The sequence below is a fragment of the Phoenix dactylifera genome, chromosome 11, assembly GCF_009389715.1.
Source record: "Phoenix dactylifera cultivar Barhee BC4 chromosome 11, palm_55x_up_171113_PBpolish2nd_filt_p, whole genome shotgun sequence".
Lineage (NCBI taxonomy): Eukaryota > Viridiplantae > Streptophyta > Magnoliopsida > Arecales > Arecaceae > Phoenix > Phoenix dactylifera.
In genome coordinates this window covers 2,436,962-2,457,975 of record NC_052402.1, presented here as the reverse complement: position 1 = coordinate 2,457,975, position 21,014 = coordinate 2,436,962, and the positions used below count along the sequence as shown (strand labels likewise).

Sequence of the window (21,014 nt, the reverse complement as noted above, 5' to 3'; positions counted from 1 at the left end):
GGGTCTCTCCAAGCAAACTAATTTAACCACCTCCAGGGATGTTTCAAACTACTAGATTGATGTGGGCTTAGCTCAGTCCTAACCTCCAAGGTCGCAACCTAAGGGCCAACGAATCCGAGAGGCGACCATTCATATCCAACGGTAGGAATCACATCACAAAGCTGTGGTCCATGGGGGGTGGCAAATGACATCAATTAAAACCAACACTGGATCAATAAATATAGGCGGGTGTCATGGCTTAGAGAGAGAAGGAGAGAGGCAGCGTAAGAGAGCTTTCCTCCTTTCGGTGGGTGTCTCCTTCGAGAAGTTTGCCTGAGGAAAGGGAAAAGACAGAAGGAATAATAAATAAAAGAAGACAGAGATTGGGAGATAAAAAGAGATGTTGGTCTTCTACTAAAGTTTGTTTAGATCAGAGAGGGAAGGGAGGACGTTAGGATTCCAGATACTGGTCGGATTCGAGCAACAAAAGAGCGTATCGATTTGGATTCGCTCTTTCTCCGTCTAAAAATCCATTCTCTACGTGAAGTTTTGACCGAGGAACCGAGGGGGAAAAATCTCTTCTTTATCTCGATCTTTTGGAGAAAAGAGAGGGACCGAGGGAAAAATTTCTCCTTCACCTCATTCTCTTGGGAAAGTGAAAGGAACCGAGGGGACAAATCTCTCCTTTATCTCAAATCAATCTTTTGGAGAAGAGAAACTGAGGGGGGGGGAAATCACTCCTTTGTATCGTTCTCTTGGAGAAGAGAGACAGAGGAGCGTGGGGAAATCTCTTTTTTATCCCAATCTTTTGGAGAAGAGTGGAAAGCAAGGGAGAGGTTGGATAGAACAATGATGGGCGAGGTGGCTCCGAGCAAGTTCAAGCGGATTTGCGTCTTCTGCGGCAGCAACTCCGGCAACCGAACCGTCTTCAGCGATGCAGCTATTGATTTGGGTCACGAGCTGGTATGCCTCGTTGCTGCTCCTTCTCTTTTCTCCATCTGGGTGATCAAAAAATTGGATTTGGGAGCTGAAGAACCTTAAAACTTTAATCTTGAAGTGAATTAAATTGGATACGAGGACCTGGGTATTGGTTTTCGATTGCAGTGAATCCGGTTTCCTTCTTCTTCTTTAAGCTGGATCGCAGTATAGATTTTGGATGATGGATAGAGTGGCATTTTGTTTTTGCTTTTGTCTTTACAATTGTTTTGTTGCATTTCTTGGATGATTACAGGTGAAGAGAAGAATTGATTTAGTTTATGGTGGGGGTAGCGCGGGACTGATGGGGCTGATCTCTCAGACAGTATATGATGGAGGCTGCCATGTCCTCGGGTAGTTACTACACAGGAACTTTGCCCTTTTGATATTGCCTTTGTATTTTGCTATTCTGTGGCTTCTTTTCTTTCTTCCAACCCTTTATTAGTGTTTTTTGGAGAAAAAGTAAATAAATAAATGCAACTGCTTGTGTTTAAAATTTACTGGAATGAATTCGTGCAGGGTTATTCCTACAGCTCTCATGCCCCTTGAGGTATGTAATTGTTTTGTGTATCCTTTTCTTCTTTACCTTCTTGTTCATTCTGCCATGTACTGTATCTCCATGTTTTCTATTTTGTAAATCTTTTGCCACAAGAATAGGCACAGCAAGTTGTTAACTTTTTCCCCGGTAGTTATCTTTTTCCTTGGTCTCACATACACTTTGAAATGGATTGGTTCCAAGCGTTGTCTTATGGTTAAGAGATTACCTTTGATCTCTTAGATCAGAGGTTTTTAAACTTGTGCAAGGCCATATGGAGGCAGCACAGTGGTTTATTTGTAACGGGTATGGTGGAAACATAGGTAGATTTCATCTGCTTTCAGATATATTGAACGTGGGGAAGGCCAAGAGGAATCATAGTTGTAGTACTCTAATAAATGCTAGGAATTTGGTACCTACCTTCCGATTTATTGAGGTCCATATTATAAAGGTGGTGGCTTGGACCTAATTAGATGCGATCTTAAAACTATGTTAATCTTCAATTCAGTACCATGCATTCCTGGTTTTGTGAGTTTTGAAATTTTATACTCTTTTACATATACTTTTCAGAGCTATCCTCCGACTTTTGCTTATTATTGATAAGAAAAAAAAGTGACTCCTGATATATAAGGATCCCTCGGAAGTTAATCTGCCAGCTCTTCATTGAATTTTCAGCTTCGTATTTGAGAGAAGCAATCTAATGAAAGGGCTTTTGGATTATTGATATATATAAATGAATATGGAAGGAATGACAACTTCATTCATTTCCCAGATTTAATGTGATGCATGATTTTAAGTGGATATGGACCTTATGGAAAGCACAATCTGACGTCGACTCCTACCCATCTACCCTCCCCTCTTTGTTATTCCTTTCATAATGCGCTGAAGACTGGAAATTTAACTTTTTCCAGATATCTGGCCAAACTGTTGGTGAAGTAAAAACTGTCACCGACATGCATGAGCGTAAGGCTGAAATGGCTCAAAAGGCTGACGCATTCATCGCCCTTCCTGGTAAATCCTCACCAGCTCCTTGGTCAAGTTTTACTTGAAAACAATTGCAAGCAATAGTTACGTCTCAAGAATTTACTGCATTTACTTCTGTCTGATGAAATACTGCATTTGCTTTGGAATATGTAAGGTGGATACGGAACAATGGAAGAGTTGCTGGAGATGATAACATGGTCACAACTAGGAATTCATAATAAACCGGTTAACTTCAAACTCTTGCATTAACATCTTTGAATTTCTTAACAAAATACAGGTGATAATACAATTCCTATTTGTGCAGGTTGGGCTGTTAAATGTTGATGGTTACTACAATTCCTTGCTTGCACTATTTGACAATGGTGTGAAGGAAGGATTCATAAAGCCAGCTGCTAGACACATAGTTGTTTCTGCTCCAACTGCAAAAGAACTGCTAGAAAAAATGGAGGTTATCTACCCTCTCACTCTAGGTTTCATTATATAAATTTGTAATATTTTTTCCTACTTCACCTTTTGTGTCAATCCAACTTTATCCAGCATTTCTTTCTATGATAGCCTCAGCAAGGAGCAATATTTACAGTCCTAACTCCTAACAGTTGTTTCACTTCTTATTCTTCTTGATGATTTTTGTTCTTTCATCTGAGTTGCAGGAATACACTCCATTGCACAAAGAGGTTGCTCCACGTAAAAGCTGGGAGATTGCACGCCTAGGTTATTCAAAGGCACCAAGTTCACCATGACATCTCGATCCTTCTTGATATCATTTATTTCCATTCTAATGTGATTCTTTCTTTAACAATTATCTGAGAAGCCTCATGCATGGGCATCGCTGTTTATAGGACGTGTTTCTCCTATCATCTAATATCCTAATAAAATTACCGTTGCCTCCATTATTTTTTCATGCGAAGAATGAATGTCTACAAACTTTTACCAGCAATTTTGTGGTCAAGATCTGAGCACAGCTGTAGCTGATATAAGCCGTAGTATCCCTACCGACCTGCATGCTCAGGGAGAGAATCCCATCTTCTAAGTAACATTGTGCAAGGACGCAGTGCTTCAGTTTTGCCTTTAATGCAAAATTTATCATTTATATATCTAATGTGTGTGTTGAAGGTTATATACACCGACTGATAATTTTGACACTTCAGTTCCATGGATTACTCCGTAGGCCTGAAGAAAGAAAGACTCTAGTTGTGAAGATTTATATATCAATTTGGGACTTTGAATATCTGAGAACAACCACTCTCAGCTCTTCATGAAATATATCAGCAGGCAAATGACCATCATGCTCTGGAAAAGGTTAAAATGCAGGTCTGTGTGGAGTGTCCTATTAAATCCTTTTGCTTGTGCATCATTCCATGTATCTGATCCACCTTTTACGAATTTAACAGCATCTTATCAGAGATCACTCGCAGACCATATAATCCACTGTATGCTGATAATGTTTCGTCATGCAGCAGCATCGATCCCATAAATCTATAGTTTCCAGATTCAGAAGACTTTCTGTAAAATTCTGCAAGTGCGCACAGAAAAAACATCTTTAATGTTGTTGAAAAACCACATCATTATGCTTCTTTGTTGGTGTAAGTTGCAGACTTTTGAGACTACCGATAGCCATCCTAACTTTAGCAGACACCAGGGGATGGAGTCATACGATGGAGAATGGATGGTCCAGAAAGTTTTTGTTTGTTTGTTAGGTGCCTTGGGGCTTATCTGGAGCTTAAAGTTGGCGTTGGCTCTAAACTCTTATCAGGGGTTTGGTGGGCCTTGGGATGCCCCCTGGTCTGCACCTCTGAAAGCAAGAGGTGTGAAGGGTCTCTGGTTGCTGTACGTGGGATTCCCTTTCATATCCTCAGCCATGAGGTGTGTGTCTGTGGACTATTCAGGCATCCAAAGGCCGGCGATGACTGGTTCCATCATGGGACAGGGATCAGTAGGAGTATGTTGGTCTTGTTTGATTGTACCACGGCCTCCTTTCAGCCTAAACAAATCGTAGTGTGATGTGTGATGGTGTTCCATATTATCATATCTCTAGTTACTATCATTATAATCAGCACCTTCTCTGCTGTGGACCGGCATTATCATTGGTAATGTTATCCACTTCTCATCAGCAACATCTTGCATTCATCAACAGGTCGTAAGGACTCAATGCACCATTAGTTCTTCTGTTACATGACCTTTGGTCATAATAAATCTAAGTGGCCAAAACTTTGGTCATATATTTTCCTGAAATATTGCTTTTACATGCAAGTAGTAATTTACACATTGTACGGTGCTGTTGCTTAATTTTTTCAGAACAGAACAGGTCATGCCAGATCAAACTGGAACCAAGTTCGGTTTGTTTGCGAGACTTGCTTACAGGCTTCGCGCATACATGCAGTTTCTCCAATCCATTAATTAATTCCACTTGGTTTTCTATTACATCATGCTCTTGACAGTGGTTCCATATGGGTTCAAAACTGACGCTACCTGCTTATCTAAGATCATTAGGTAGAGTTGGAGAGCCTATGATCCAACAAATCCAAGATTTGGACTTATTATGGGATTTATAAATCTTATAATTCATATCCTGCAATGCACGTCTCTTTCTTCATAGCAATGCATGCAGAAAATAGCCCCCTATTCATTTCGAATTTTCTTTATCAAATGCAGATTACTTACTCAGCTTGGTTCCTATCTGAGAGCGATTAAATAAAGGCCGCAAGAAGAAACACAAAAGTTGTCGAATCAGGGAGAAATAATTTCTATGTTTCTAAATTCAAGGTCATGCATGAGAAAAGACAGGAACCAGTTTTTTTCATACAAAATGTCAAAGAACATAAGATGAGCCAAGTGGAGAGATGAATCTGGAGGGTACTTTGAAAGCGCAAGCTGGCCCACAATGTAGGGATGGGGATTAGGATATAAAGTAGGTATATAGATCATATATTGATAATACGGATGGGATGGTGGCTTGTTGCAAAATTGAGGAGGATAAAGAAATAAGTGGAGGCCAATGTAGTGGTGAACGCATGGGGTAGACCTTGCCGCGCTGGTGCAGTAAATTGCGGAGAACCGGTCTTGCCGCTTGCCAAGTCAATTTATTAGAAGTAGATGCACTGGTCGGTTGAGTTAAACATGTCGAGCCGGTCAAGATTTACGGACTCTAAAGAATTCCAGCATGCTGCTACACAATGATTGAAGACACCTGAATGCTGAAAAATGCCCAACTTTGTCCCAGGGTCAATAGTTAACTTCATGCCTGATTAATTATATCTTTGTATTCAAATCATGCACAGAACCCTGGTTGCTTCCATGATTAGTGTTCCATGGCTATTTGCTACGCATCATCCGACGCATAGGCCATCAAGTAGATTAGCCACCAGCGCCTATAAAGGGGCTTGTGCAGAACCCATGTAGTACTACTGGCCACTGGGTCATTGGAGAGGCAGGGCTCGATGCTTTTGGGACCACATTGGTTCAGCGATGGTCGGATGGAAAAATGTAGCCGCGGGAGCCTCAAGCCGGGCGGGCACGGATGAGTGATGACGACAGAATTATACAAAATTCGCTTTACATTAGCATATTATCCAACGATCCTATGAGCTTTATGCCTACGTTTACTGCCATCGGTCATGATGGGCTTCTCTACTGGTCCTATCCAACACAACTTGAAGGTGACCCGAATGTGCACGACTTGATCGCCAAAACACTCAGCTGTGCACGACTTGTGCTACAGCTGGGTGGGTTCGGTGCTTTCGGAATCGTTACGTCAGACACCTGCTTAGGATTGCGTTGGACCATAGTCCACTATTGGTGTGTACTGATGCACATATCCGAGTTCTTTCCCCATTTAGATTTGAGAAGTTTTGGCTATGCCATCCACAGTCCTAGAAGATGGTGAGGGAGGTTTAGAATGCCCCGGGTCTCTCGGAGGCTGGAGCTGACGAGGAGGCGGCAGCGGAGGTGGAACCGTAAGGAAGTGGGGAATATTTTTAGGAGGACAGAGGAGGTAGAGGAGGCTATTGCTAGGTTACAATCTCAGGAGGCACATAGGGGAGGACTATCGGATGACGAGGTGGGGGTGCTCAGATCGCATTTGGCATTGCATGATTTTCTTCTTAGACAGTAAGAGACATTGCGGAGACAGAAGTCGAGGGTCCAGTGAATTTTGGAGGGAGATCGGAATACCAGATTTTTCCATCAGACGGCAGTGATCAGGAGACGCCAGAATAGGATCAGAGTCATCAGGGGAGAGGATAGGCACCTGTTGGAGGACCCTGTCATGATTCGGAGGGCTATGGAGAGCTTCTTCAGGGCAAGGTGAATGGAGCAGTTAGGGGATGGGAGTTGGGCAGAGATGCCGAGGCCTGTGGTTGGGGTGTCAAAGGAGGAGGCTGCGGCACTGATCAGACCGATGTCAGAGAGGGAGATTAAGGAGGCGATGTGGTCCCTCGAGGGGGATAAGGCTCCAGGACCGGATGGCTTTCCACCGATATTTTTCCAGAGGTACTGGATGATTGTAGGACAGGATGTGACGGCAACTATACATCAGTTTTTCAGTACAACAGTGATGTCCTCAGATTGGCAAAGGACCTTTATCATCTTAATATCGAAGCGGCAAGATGCTATTGAGTCGAGTCACTTCCGACCAGTTAGCTTGTGTACCACCTTGTACAAGGCCACGACGAAGATACTTGCCGTTAGGTTGAGGAATATTCTTCCGAGGCTAATCAGTCCGGAGCAGGGAGCTTTTATAGGAGGGTGGAGTATTTCTGATAATGTGCTTATAGCCCAGAAGTTTATATTTGACTTGGGCAAGGCCTCGATGAGGAGGAGCTTGATGGGGATCAAGCTCGATATGGACAAGGCCTACGACAGGATGCGATGGAATTTTGTGCAGCAGTTTTTGCAGGGGTTTGGCTTTCATGAGACATGGATTCAGTGGGTGATAGGCTGTGTCAGGGTCCCTTCTTTTGCCATCTTGGTGAATGGCACGCCATCTGGTTTCTTTGAGTCCTATAGAGGGTTGCGACATGGATGCCCCATATCCCCTTTGCTGTTTATTATATGTGCATATGCTTTGTCCAGAGCTCTGCGACAGGCGGTACTTACTCAAGAGTTGGAAGCTTACAGGCCAGAGGCGAGGGCTACTTCGATCTTACATTTGCTTTTCGCTAATGACTGTTTACTGCTAGCCCGGTCGACTCGGCAAGATGCTGGGGTCATTGACAGGATTCTTCGTGACTATTGTGCAGTGTCGAAGCAGAGGGTCAACTTATCAAAGTCAGCAATTTGTTTCAATTCGAAGATCAGACGAACGGTGAGGCACTCTATTTTGGAGATTTTGGGGGTAGGCGAGCAGAAGGGCACTTTGAGATATCTGGAGGTTTCAATCTCTGGTCGGCGACTATATAGTACGGATTGCTCTTACCTGAAGCTTAGCATCAGGCACAGGTTGGAGGGATGGCAGATGCATTCACTGTCGATGATGGGTAGGATCACCCTAGTTCGGGCAGTCCTCTCCTCGATTCCTATTTATTTGCTATCCAACTCCCTCATTCCAGTGGGGGTCCCGAGGACTCTTGAGCAGCTCTTTAGAAACTTCATCTAAGGGAGGAGTGGAGGTAGAGGTGGTATCCACCTATTGGTATGGGAGGTGGTGTGTCAGCCGACCAGGTTCGGGGGCTTGGGGGTGCAGTCCCTGTTGGCTAGGCGGGAGGCCCTAGCGGCTTGCCATGTTGCTAGATTTGTGATGGAGCCCGACAGTATGTGGTCTTCATTGATGAGGGCCAAGTATGGTGTTTTGCTGCCTGGAGCGAGAGTGGCCGGTCATCATTCACCGGAGTGGAGGGAGATGTGCACCAGAGCCATGTTGGTCCTCCCGGAGGTCAGATGGGTTATTGGTGATGGCCGGTCCATTGATGTGCTGGAGGATTGCTAGGTGATCTCACAACCGATCAGCCGCCTGCTGACCATGGTGGACTCGGTGCAATTAGCTGGTTGCATGGTTAACGATTTGATGGACTCTCTTGAGGGACGTTGGAGGGAGGGGTTGATTAGAGAGGTGTTTGGGGAGCAGCTGGCTAAGATGGTCCTGGCTCTCCCAGTTCCTGTCCAGGGAGAGTTCGACATGTTAGTATGGGTGCTGTCGGGCCGATCTCAGGTGCGTGCGAGGGATCTCCAGGCTCTGTTCAGTGGGAAGCCGACCCGGCAGATCGAGGAAGGATGGATTTGAAGGATGCAGATTCACTTGCGGGTGACGCTTTTCATTTAGAAGGTGGCCTGGGGTTGCTTACCTACCAGAAGTGTGCTAGCTCGGTGAGGTGTGTGGATTTCTCAGTGTTGTGAGGTGTGTACGGACAGCGAGGAGACTATTGGGCATGTTCTTTTGTAGTGCCTCAGGGCTAGGAAGATATGGAGGACATCACCAGCCCCTCTTCCCCATTGGGTGGAGTCATCACATGACCTATCACACCTACTGAGAGTTTCATTGCAGAGTCCTAGTTTTGCTGAAGCGAGGATACTTAGAGCATATCTAGCTTACCATATTTGGTTGGACAGGAATGCGGGCCTATTTGAGGGCAGGAAGTTATCTTCGAGGATGGTGGTGGATAGAGCCGTGCTTCAGGCCAGGAAGGTTATTTCATGTGTTGCTATGTTCTCTCCTAGGATGGTCAGAGATATCTAGGGTATTCTCTCCGCTGCTACAGCGCCCAAATTTGCTCTTGTTTCTTGGATGCCCCTGCCCGTTGGCCATCTCAAAATAAATTTTGATGGTAGCATGTTGATGGATGAGTTGTCCGAAGGTGTAGAATTTATAATCAGAGACCACTTTGGTAGGCTAGTTATTGCCAGAGGTCGTCGTACGACAGGACTTACTGCAGTTGGAGCAGAACTGCGGACAACTGATAGTAAATCCTACGTGAGGCGGGCTCTCGATGCCGAGCTAGCATACCTCGAGAAGGACCCATCAATGGTGATCGATTGGATCCTGAATACGAAAAGGTATGAAGATAGTCATCCTCTTATTCGTAAGACTCGTAGATTAGGTATGAAGTTGGATGAGTTCCAATGCACATGTATTCCGAAAGGCAAATAGAGCAACAGACTAGATCACCCCTTATATTACGCGACATTATGAAAAAATTCTTTGGACATCCGTAGTTGATTTACCGCCCTCATTGTACTTTTTACTTTCTTATGACTTGACTTTCTTATGACTTGACAGAATATACTTAAGGTATATGAATTGCCGTTTTCACTATTAAAAAAAAAAAGAAAACTCAAATACTTCACCAAAACATCTGCTTTCGGATGACAGCAGCTGAACCTTGACCTTTGCGCTGGAAAGAAACTCCCCCAATCCCTTACCTGACTGACACAATTTTGCGACAAGGAGCTCGAACAAACCAAACGTCAAGGTTCCCTAAGAACGGAATATGTTGCTCAATAAGGCCTACATTATAGCACGAGAATCAAGTACCACAAACAAATACATGAAGCTCCAGGCATGCAATAACACATACTCAAGCAGGCAGACACACAGGTAATTTAACACACCTGGAGTCCTCACATTGTTGATTAAATACAATAAATCAAATGATTTCGTACGCAAACAGGTGGCATGTGGATTCAGCGGAAAAATAAAATCCAAGAAATATAATCAAATAACATGGATTACATCAAGGAGGAAGCCATAGCAATAACTCAGGACACAATGTACAAATAGCCTTACCATGGCAACAGCACGGTTAGGTGTCCCAACTCCTTAGAACTGCCTTTCTCTTATTTTGCACCATCTTTAGGGCACTTTCTCAAATCACCAGTCAACCCAACAGCTTCCCACATTTGACTGATGGGAAACATGCCCGAGCATATTGTTTCTCCAGTTTACGATGTTTTTATACAGAGTGAACCAAGCATAAGTTGCAGCAGCTTGACTAGAATCAACACTAATACTGAACCCTCTCGTCGCTGTTGAAATTAAGGCACTCGAAGCCTTTAAGGGTGGATTCATAGTTCTTGATGTTAGATGGCCTACCAGATGGAGATCGCTTGTGCTCTGCAGAACTAACAGGGGAACTTCTCTGAGCACCAGAAAATCTGCGGAATGTCCCAGGGCTTGCCTCAGCAGTACGAGTCTGAGATGGGTCAGACTCACCGGCCACAGCATCCCGGCTGCTAGAAACAGCAGCTCGCCTTGAAGATCCGCTTGACCGCCCCAAAAAAGCTGAACTGGATAACTATATGGTATATGCATCCACGGTCAGGAATTACATGGCAAACACTAAATACGTCTAGTAAAGCAACACGCCTACCGAATCACATGATTGGTTACAAATATACTTAATCCTGATGTAGTTGATCAAGAAATGGTTGATAGGTCAGGAAACAGAAACAGCAAGAATTTTCCTAATTTCAACACTACATTTCTAGCTATATCCACCGCTAGATCACTATATTCAGAACACACAGATAATGCATCAAAAGTAGATGAAACTTTACAAGCTCAAACCTGCAGGAATATTAAGTGCATTGACTCCCTCTCGCAATAAAATATCCTAATAGACCTCCCTCACCCTGGTGATACCCTAACAGATAATGACGCTAAAAAGCACTATAACCTTAAAGCTGGTAGATTACATGCTACATTCCAGAAACTTTCACAATCATACAGCAGTCAATTTGTGATAATTATAAGCTGGATACAGATTCAGGATTTGCCTTACAGCTCTGATGCTGGTAGGGCGGGCATCCAACTTTGTCGTCATCCCCACTAGGTACAGCCAGTTCCCGAACAAAGTAAGATTAGTAAGGATAATTCAAATTTGCATTGGCAACAAGTGCTTTTTAACCCCATTAACCATCATACCTATGCTGGTTATTATTTGGGTAAAAAGACATATATGCTCTTTGTGATTACGTTTTGCTAGGAAAGATTTTTTTTCTATTTTGCCATTTTCACAAATCAAGTGGTGATAAACATGGGGAGAGTGCGGCGACTGTGAAATTCTAGAAACCCTATAGAATCAGCAACTCCCAATTATCCCTAGTTTGGTCAAATTGTCGGGGATCAGTTGTTCGACCCCACAATCTCGTCTGTTTAGCATTTACCCCAAGGATTTTCCATTTCCGCATTACCCAATTATGTTCAGGCAATCTGGGGCTCTGGGAGGGGCAAACTGGGTCTGACCTTACCTTTGCTCTTTTTGTTCGCAAGGCTTTTACCACTGCACCATGAAATGACCCTAGAGATAAAGAACGATAAATGCCTTATCCCACCCCTTATCCCATTTCCAGACCAGACCTTGGAGATCAATTCAAACTATTTTTGTTAGAGAATGACGATGAGCCTTCAGCGGGAGGGGGGGAAAGCTGTCAAAATAAAAGAATGTGCCCAAAAAAATACAAAAAAAGGAAGAAAACTGCGTATTCAACTATTCGGACTCATACAAATGCGAGATGCCTACTAGAAATCCATATCTAGGATAACCATAAAACATGAAGCAGAAAAAATGCCAGATCTAGGAAAAAAATCAAAGATCTTTCAAAAATATATCTTTCTCTGATCATCTAGAGAGATATCATTCTCATGGGCATGTGCTTTCTTCCTAGTATTAATGCTCAAATGGATGGATATTATCAGGAATCTCTAACCACAAACTTGAGAGGTAAAAACTGCAAGTTAAGCTCGCCTTCCAAAGGGTGAAACCTATATAAATATATAGTTTGTTGAGAGCAGAATGTGACGAATCTTGAACAGGAAACAGTAAAAGTCAATGTTGAAGTTTTATTTAATATATCATTTCGACAAGCTGGAATTGGTGGGACTGTAAAATAGTGAAGCAGGCCAAAGGAAGCAAATTTGTAGGTGAAATATGCATAAACAAGTACCCTACATAATCCTCTCATGATGCTTCATCTTATACTCAAATACAACCACACATGTGAAAACACTTGAAATCAGACCACGACTCTGATGTCATCTCACACCATCTACCGCTTTGGATGCAATTCCACAATATTTATGAGCCTTAGCCCTATTGCAATCTCCAAAATCTTGAGCTACAAAACATGAAGGAGAACATTGATTCGACGGGTGGATCTAGAAATCCTACAGCAAGCATTTCTAAGGGGGAAAAAATGTGAAGGCTTCAGATGTCTTCCCATGTATTTTAGAAAATCTACAACCATAGTATTATTTGTTCCAAATTCCAATGGATACCTCAGCACTAGCATGACTCCTGATTATAGAAGAATTAAAATGTCTCGATACAAGAACTTATATATTAAAGATAAGTTCGAAGATAACTCAATGTTTGACGACCTGATATATTATATTCTGCTGTTTGCACGTTGCTAAGCTATACTGTAGCATATTTTCAGAATTAGAACTTATATCTGATATTTTAAACCTTGATCTAAAGGCTTCATGAACAATTCAACAGTCACGGTACGAACATTTTGGCAAGATATATCTCCGTAGTGCATATAATAACTAAGTAACCATTTGTAGAATACGATCGAATATATCTGATATTTTAAACCTTGATCTAAAGACTTTGTGAATAATTTATCGGTCGTGATTTGAATATTTTAGCAAGATATATCTTCGTAAACCCTTTGCAGACTATATTCAGTGATCTCAATGTGGAATAGGAAGATGGATAACAATGTGGAATAGGAAGATCTCACCATAACATCTTTAGTAGCAGCTGGATCATTTCCAATTGGCGTTTTCTGCTTCGACAAGCTGCCTGCATTTATAGCCGGAGCTGGAGCTGGAGCTCGTCGACGAGAGGGATCCATTGCTGACCAACCACTTGTTCTTCCTTCCTCACCACCTAGAACAAAATTTTCAGCAGCAAAACTCACACCTCTAAAGATGTAGGGGAAAAAGCAAGTCATGCAAGAATAGGTAAACAACATGCAAGTAATATCATGTACACAAACTAAAGAACTTCTAATCTAGTACATGAAAGGCCAATGCGAATATGAATCATAAACTGCACAATACATCAGTATAAGACCATGTAGAAAATATGCAGATTTATTTGCATAATTGAAAATAAGAATGTATGATAAATGACAAAATAGGCTACCTGACTGCCTCTCGTTGGCAACTGCAGGGGCCAAGCCAGAGCTAGGTCCAGCACCAGGACCCTAAAATGAGAACAAATTAATGAAAAAGAAACAAAGATTAAGCAATTGTTCAAGTACTAAGAGAAACAAGGTGAAATCGGAAACAACAAATTCTGCACAGAACTAACAGGAGCACGCGGAGGAGCACTGGCAATCTGTGACTGCTGATATTTCAATATGGTCCAGTCAAACACATAGTCAAACTGAAATCCTGCAGAAGAACAAACATAAAAACAATATTAACCTTGGACAAGAAGCGGCATTCACAGATTCTCAGTTCAGAAATAAAATAATTGGGTAAATAAACAAATCTTCCAGTCTTTCCGTCAAAGATATATGAAAAGTGAAACGCACCCTCACGGATAAAAAGATCCCGAAATAATCTCTTAAGATATGCATAATCTGGCTTATCATCAAAACGTAGTGAACGGCAGTAATGGAAGTATGATGCAAACTCTGAAGGATATCCCCGACATAAAGCCTGAACAATTGTATCAATTTATCCATTAAAAGGAAGAAAAAAGTTACGAACTGCAGTTTATGATACAAGCTAAAAATATACCTCAATTGATGTGGCAACTTTTCTTTCACTGATTTTCTCATACTTCTGTTTCTTGGTTCCTGCTTTTAAACCCTGCCATGGAAGACTGAAACCAGAGGACCAGGGTTTTTATTAGGGATAGCAAAGAGGAGAAAAAAAATTTAAAAAAAAAAGAAGAAAAAGTCCAAACAAGAAAGCATACCTTCCTCTTAAAAAGTACATGAGGACATATCCAAGAGACTCCAGATCATCCCTCCTGCTTTGTTCTTAGCAGCCAAAAAAATCACACAATAGTCACAACCAAACATGGAATTTGATCAATGTAGCATAATATAGGAAAAATCAAGTATAAACAGCAATAGATAAACATTGGATAGAGATTAAAAAATTGATATTAGCAGAAAGTAATTACAAACTTATGCGAATACACACACACACACACATATGAATAGATAATTAGATAGAGAGATACATAGATATATATGAGTTTGACTACACACATTATGTTAATTCTCTGAAAAGGGATTTAACAATTTTACAATTAATGATAGACTATCCAAATTCAAGATCCAAACTGTTGAACAAATACACGGAGCAAGAAATGACTAAAAAACAAAGATTATATCTTTTGGTGGTCTCTAACCTATGCATAACCTAGGACCAAGGTTCGCTGCCTCGGTACCGGACCCCGTACCAGTACCACACTAGTACTATATCAGTACGGTACAATATGGGAACCTTTTGGCGTACCAAATGTCGATACGCCATCCATATCGGGTACAGGTACCGAACTGGTACAGTGAGCCTCGTACCATCCAGTTCGGACCGGTATGGCGAACCATACTCTATACAAAAATGAACTACATCAATCACACTATGGTAAAATCACGATAGGGCACATAAATTGAAAATCCATCAGATCATGATCTGCACATCTTAAAACATGGTAGATTCAAATTCACTAGGCTTTGATGATTAGATCATAGTATAACATAGCATCATGAGATTCAACCGTTCATTATACAACTACTCGATGATTAAGTTTTAGGCCATCAAAATATGTGAATTTTTGTTTCTTGGCATTTTTTACAGCGTGGATCATGTTCGATGATTTGGATTTTGAATTTATATAGCCCATCATTGATTTTAAATTGTTAACTCCTTTTTCAAGCAGTTAACATATAGTGTGTAAGCCAACTACACTCACATACATAAATATATATGCACATGTGCGCACCCACACACACCCACACATTACACATACCTATGCCAAGATGGGTGTTAACACTTGCGTATCTTGCTGTCCCAGTCAAGTTTTTGTTCTCTCTGCAATATTTTAGACATAAACATAACATGAGAATGCAACTAATGGGGTTTCAACAATTTTCTAGCAATTAAAGGCGTGCAATGCAATTCAAAGATTCAACTGACAGACGTGAAAAACCACTGACAAGATTTACAAGTATGGTATCCACAGAACAAGCTAGTTTTAAGTTCATTTTGACCAGATAAGTAAATGCTCTAGAACATGCACCCAATGTTGGGCAAAGAAAAGGAATAACTAAAAAAGGGAAGCAGTCAAACTATGAATCATCATGGTTCTTCAGATTGTCCATAAATCTATCAAAAAACTATAAATATAAGAGTAAACCAATACGAGGCAATAAAATATATTAAAGAATGTAACACTGAATATACACCACTAAGCTTCCAGCAATATTGGAAAAAGGGGAGGAAAACTTAACCAATAATTAGTGCAACCATAATTACAACAGCAATGCTTTGTTACTGCTGAAAAAACACTGTAAAATGTACTGGTGAACATATGACATAAAGCTCCCCAACTAAATGATCTCAATTATTAGTCTACCATATAAGATAAGGCATTGTGGAGGAAAGTCAACTTTGATGTGAATGTATGCAATGAGGCACTAAGTGTTGCAAGATATGGTGCATGAAGGATTGCAAGTGCTCATAGAAAAGTAGAATCAAAGAATTTCAGCTGTCCTATATAGCCTAAAATTTATCACTCCAATCATCAACTAGGCAGAAATAAAATGTCATCATATATAAAAGATAAACCAACATTTCAACTGCTCTTGGACTGGTATGCTCAAAACGTGCATAAATAGCAAGGGTATACCAAGATCATACAGCAGCTGAATTGGAAGCAAACTAAAATTAAAGTGAATAGCCACTAACTATGACTATAAAAGGTTCTAATTTAGGCTTTTCCCCACCCAGAGCCCCCGAAACAAAGAACAACAACAACAAGAACTGAGATAATTTTTAATAAATCAATCAGATATGTCACATGACAGTGAGAAGGAAAGCAAGGAATCCTACAATGCCAGTGCCTACTATGAAAAACCACAAACCAATGTTACTAAGATTCTATAACCATCGCCATAAGCAGGCCTAACCAAGGAATCCGACAATGAAAGTGCCTGCAACAGGTAAAACCAGACAATAAGTGATTCTTAGACACTTCAACTACCATCTAATGCAACATTAAAGAACATTAAACTTGAACAATCATGATAACTTGCTCTGAGATTCCAAACCTCCCTTACAAAAGAGAATGGAATGGAGACAAAACTTCAACTTGAAGTATTGGAAGTAATCTACTTTAACAACCATTATATTACCAGAAAATGCATATAGCCCTGTTATACAACAAGAAATGGAGAATAGACCATGAATGGCAAAAAGTAAGAATGTTTTAGCAGACTTTTCCTCTTTAGATGTGTAGACAATCGAGACCAAATTTTTCATAGAATAATTAATTTCGAACCAACTCAATCATGCCACTATGAAATTCCATGAGAACATGTCAATTGAGCTTTGCTACCAGAAGACAAAGGAACATCAATAAGAATTTTAACATGTAATGCAATCACAGCATCTTAGTCACGAAATACAATTTCGGCAAGAAAAGGGGCTATGAAAGCCGATAGTAGTGCTTATTTTTGTAGAGGAACATAAACAAAATTAAACCATATCTTCAGGCATCATTATCACTGACATATCTCATTGCATTTTTGCGACTGCTGGATGAGCCATAACCAAATCATCACCATTCCTTAAAGGGCAAGTAGACGAAGCAATGTAATCCTAATCCTATGAGGATTTCACCATGATGAAAGCTATGCCCTAGATATTTTTCATAAGAATATAACAAGAGCTTCGAATGCCACTTAACAGCAGAAAGAAAAAACAAAAATCAGGGGAAGTATCAACCTTTTCTTCTCAAACCATAATAAATAGCAATATTCATCATATTTCCAGAAATATAACACTGGATGGTATCCTATGGCTATTGACCAAATCCAGCAAAGATGGTAGCAGCTAAAAATATTTCTATGCACAATGAAAGATAGTTTAAAATGCATTTACCCCATATGAAACTTAACTACTACACAAAAATTTAGAAGGCTTTATACCCAATGCACTTTTCCTCTTGAAGCAAGCAAGCAAAGAGAATTTTAATATTATCCACTTTCATCCTCAATAAAACTTTTTTACATCAAAATCATGACAATATAGCAAAGCACAATATCAAATTGCTCTACAGCACTATAGTTTAAAAATGGGAAACAAGCTGTAATAAAGCACAAAGACAATAAAGATCAAAAAGTTCATAAATATATACTTAAAACTTACCTAGGCTCGAATCTTGATTTCAGAGAATTAAAACCTCCTTCAAGTTTCATGAGAGATGGTAGAAGAAGTGGGACAATTTTTAATATATTTAATTCAAAAATTGTGTGCATACCCAATGTTATACTTTTCAACGGACTATGATAAGAGGATCTTCACATTCAATCATTGGCAAGCATAACAGAAAGGAATTCCACTTTCAGACAAACAATGCAAAAATTTTAAAGATAATATTTTCACAAATTTTAAATATTCCAGCATCTTACCTATATGGAATGTGCTGGTGAGTTGTAGTATCTCTATACTTCTTGGCAAGGCCAAAATCAATGATGTACACCTATAGAAAAGTACAACAGCAGCAAGATCAAACAGATTACAAATTTTATCATGAACAGAACTATAATCAACTAGGATAAGGATAAACTTCATGGCACACCTGATTAGCTCGCCGTCCTAGACCCATAAGAAAATTATCTGGTTTGATGTCTCGATGCAGAAAGGACTTAGAGTGAACAAACTCTACTCGGTTGATCTGAAGCGGGATAAGAAAAAATATATCACAAGCAAACAAAAAAAAAATGACACACACAACCTTATTTCTTAAAAAAAATTATGCTGTAACCACACAAGAAAAGAGTGTTAAAGACTAGCAGTTAAGGTTAACGCATTGTGAACAAGGGTGAAGTCAGGAATGATTAAATTAGAGGATGCAAAGAACTTGAGCTACTAAAGGCAAGATGGAAAGGAGTAAGTGAATATGGTATTACCATGTCCAGCGAGATATGAGGAAACCCAATAAAAGGGTAGTCAAAAATCTTAAGATGGAAGATAAGAGAGAAACTAAACACCTAAAATAACTGGGAGATGTCAGGATTTTGAAAACTTATAGCAGAAATAGCTGATGTAAATCTTAGTATAATTATTGGGGCAATAAAGTATCCATGAAGCATACTCCAAAACAATAAGATTCTGATAAGATTTCACAGTTATGATTCTATGAAAACTCACTACAAGCACATTGAAGTTAATACTATACCATCTGATCCGCAAGCATCAGAACAGTCTTTAGAGATAGCTTTCTGCTACAGAAATTAAAAAGGTCTTCAAGACTTGGCCCAAGTAAATCCATCACAAGGACATTATAATCACCTTCAACACCAAACCATCTCACATTCGGAATCCCAGCTGCCACAATCAAATATAAGAAAATACAATAAAACTAATAAGAATTTTTAAATATCAAGTGGCAATAAAAAGGAAAAGAAATGCCTCCTTACTCCCTCCTTGCAGTATCCTGTAAAGTTTTGATTCGTATAACAACTGGGGATGCTTTGTCTTGACATTTTCCTGATAAAAAAGATACCATGTATGGTCATTTTAATGCAAACAAAGGCTAGCAGCAAGGACAGGATTTGAAACATTAAAAATGAAAAATGCAAACTAACAATTCCCGCCAAACCCTCGAAAGACCCCATAACTCCATTATATAAACATGATGACAAATCTTTAAGGGGGACAATTTTATAAAGAAAATGCCAATAGAAGTGAGTATTGGCTTTTTCTGAAAAAATAGGAATGACAAAAAATAAAGGAAAACCTGAAAATAAAGATTTTTTTTCTTTTTCCTCGCTTGTTATGCAGTCACAGTGCACTAATACATCAGTATGAAACACATTAATAGGAGGATTAAAAAGGTGAACAGCTACAGAAACAAAAATTTGAAGAAGTCCATCCACAATATGTGGCCCACCAGCTCAATAATTTTATCATACTTTAATTATAGTTGGGAAACTACGAAAGCAATTTCAGCTTACAGAAATATTTTGCACTTAGACTTGGTCCTTAGAGAAAATATTGGTATATAAAGATTCATAAAGCCAATGCAAAGGTCGAGACACGGTGATCGTTTGGTAGTGAAGGTTATGATTATGATAGTGGTTCCTTATGAATTTCTTTACACATCTTATGATGAAAATCAACAAAAAGAATACATCTGCATCATTTGAGCCCCAGCAAAACTTGTGAAAAGGCCCACAAATTTCAACGAAAACCAAGGACCTATGCTAAACAGGTCCAACTAAGAAGGAATAATAAATTAGGCGAGAGGGGGAAAAAAGAAGGTGCAAGTGGACAGAAAGCGATTAAAACAACAGGCCAATTATTTCATCAACTCTAACAATTTTCTTTTCCAGCAAATAAATTTAGCGATCAACTGATTTACACCACGAATAACAAAAATAAACCTAATCCAAAAGCCAAAGTCTGTCCAGAGGTAATACTCACGAGTTTAATGGCAACCTCCTCGTTCGTTTGGGCATTAGTACCTGCAAATATCGAACAAATAACAATCAAAAATACCTTTAAGGTACTAAACCTCAAATCCAAATTAAAACCAAGTACATACCTAAATAGATCTCCCCAAAAGACCCGCTCCCGATCTTGCGACCGAGCCGGAACTTGTTCCCCACGCGAGGCTCCATAGCCGCAGCCAGATTCAAGAAACGCCCACCTCAATTTGAAACCCTAACCCTAAAACATCAGACTTTTACAACGAAAAAGAAAGGGAAAAACCCAGCAATCCCAAAAAAAAATAACGAAACCCCTTCCGATCTCTCGAATCCCTACCGATTACTCAGGAAAACAAGAAAACAGGCCGACTCGCATCGCCCAGTCGATCGATCAAAGAACAAAGACGAAATATGTGACGAAAAGAAGATCGGAACCGCCAAAACAAGGATCAACTTCTACGTTCTCTCTCCAGGAAATTGGAATTAGGAAAGAAGGAAAAGGGGGAGACTGAGGGAGGAGGGGAAGGGGAAAGGGGTGATGAATGCAGCCCCCACGCACGCTTCAATCCAATCGAAATCACGGTTTTTCAATAGCGGACAATATAAGACTTCTTTCTCTCTCTATCTCTAGCCTATCTCCGATCCTTTTGTTGGGCTTTCTTATTCTTTTGGGTTTCGTTTCTCTCTCTAAATTAGGTCGGGTCGTGACGTGGGAGAGCCTTCTTGGGAACGGAGGAGGGACGAAAGATGCCGCCCAGCGAAGCTTATCAGCTTATCCTCTAAGCGTCCGCGTACATACATCGCAAACTTCTCTCTCTCTAGTATTTTGGACCCCCGTTGAGGGCTCGAGGGAGCTCTTGGCCTTCCCTGATCGGTTATGGTTCTCGCTCGTGCTCCTTGCGGGAAGAAAACAACCTTCTCTCTCCGG

General features: G+C 40.5%; 2 protein-coding genes across 5 annotated transcripts; one reads left to right on the top strand and one right to left on the bottom strand.

Moving 5' to 3' along the window:
- The first annotated feature begins 233 nt into the window (after window positions 1-233).
- LOC103719490 (cytokinin riboside 5'-monophosphate phosphoribohydrolase LOG8-like) lies at window positions 234-3,363 on the top strand. Its single transcript, XM_008808761.4, has 7 exons — window positions 234-942; window positions 1,211-1,308; window positions 1,474-1,504; window positions 2,401-2,500; window positions 2,628-2,698; window positions 2,778-2,921; window positions 3,124-3,363. The coding sequence occupies exons 1-7, from the start codon at window positions 829-831 to the stop codon at window positions 3,211-3,213; spliced, it is 648 nt and encodes a 215-aa protein (XP_008806983.2). The 5' UTR covers window positions 234-828; the 3' UTR covers window positions 3,214-3,363.
- A 6,615-nt stretch (window positions 3,364-9,978) lies between these two features.
- On the bottom strand, window positions 9,979-20,835 carry LOC103719468 (casein kinase 1-like protein 2). Of its 4 annotated transcripts, none has more exons than XM_017846169.3 (15): window positions 20,424-20,820; window positions 20,203-20,327; window positions 20,082-20,122; window positions 19,076-19,145; window positions 18,835-18,983; window positions 18,235-18,330; window positions 18,065-18,135; window positions 15,403-15,464; window positions 14,341-14,404; window positions 14,160-14,244; window positions 13,952-14,078; window positions 13,726-13,808; window positions 13,558-13,618; window positions 13,151-13,299; window positions 9,979-10,698 (listed from the first exon to the last, which is right to left on the bottom strand). In XM_017846169.3, exons 2-15 carry the CDS (start codon window positions 20,276-20,278, stop codon window positions 10,408-10,410), a joined length of 1,425 nt encoding a protein of 474 aa, XP_017701658.1. In that variant the 5' UTR covers window positions 20,279-20,327; window positions 20,424-20,820; the 3' UTR covers window positions 9,979-10,407. The 4 variants fall into 4 exon arrangements, with proteins under 4 accessions (XP_017701658.1, XP_017701656.1, XP_026665363.1 ...); XM_017846167.3 differs by having other exon boundaries at window positions 20,203-20,321; XM_026809562.2 differs by having other exon boundaries at window positions 9,979-10,690; window positions 20,203-20,835.
- Window positions 20,836-21,014: the final 179 nt, after the last annotated feature.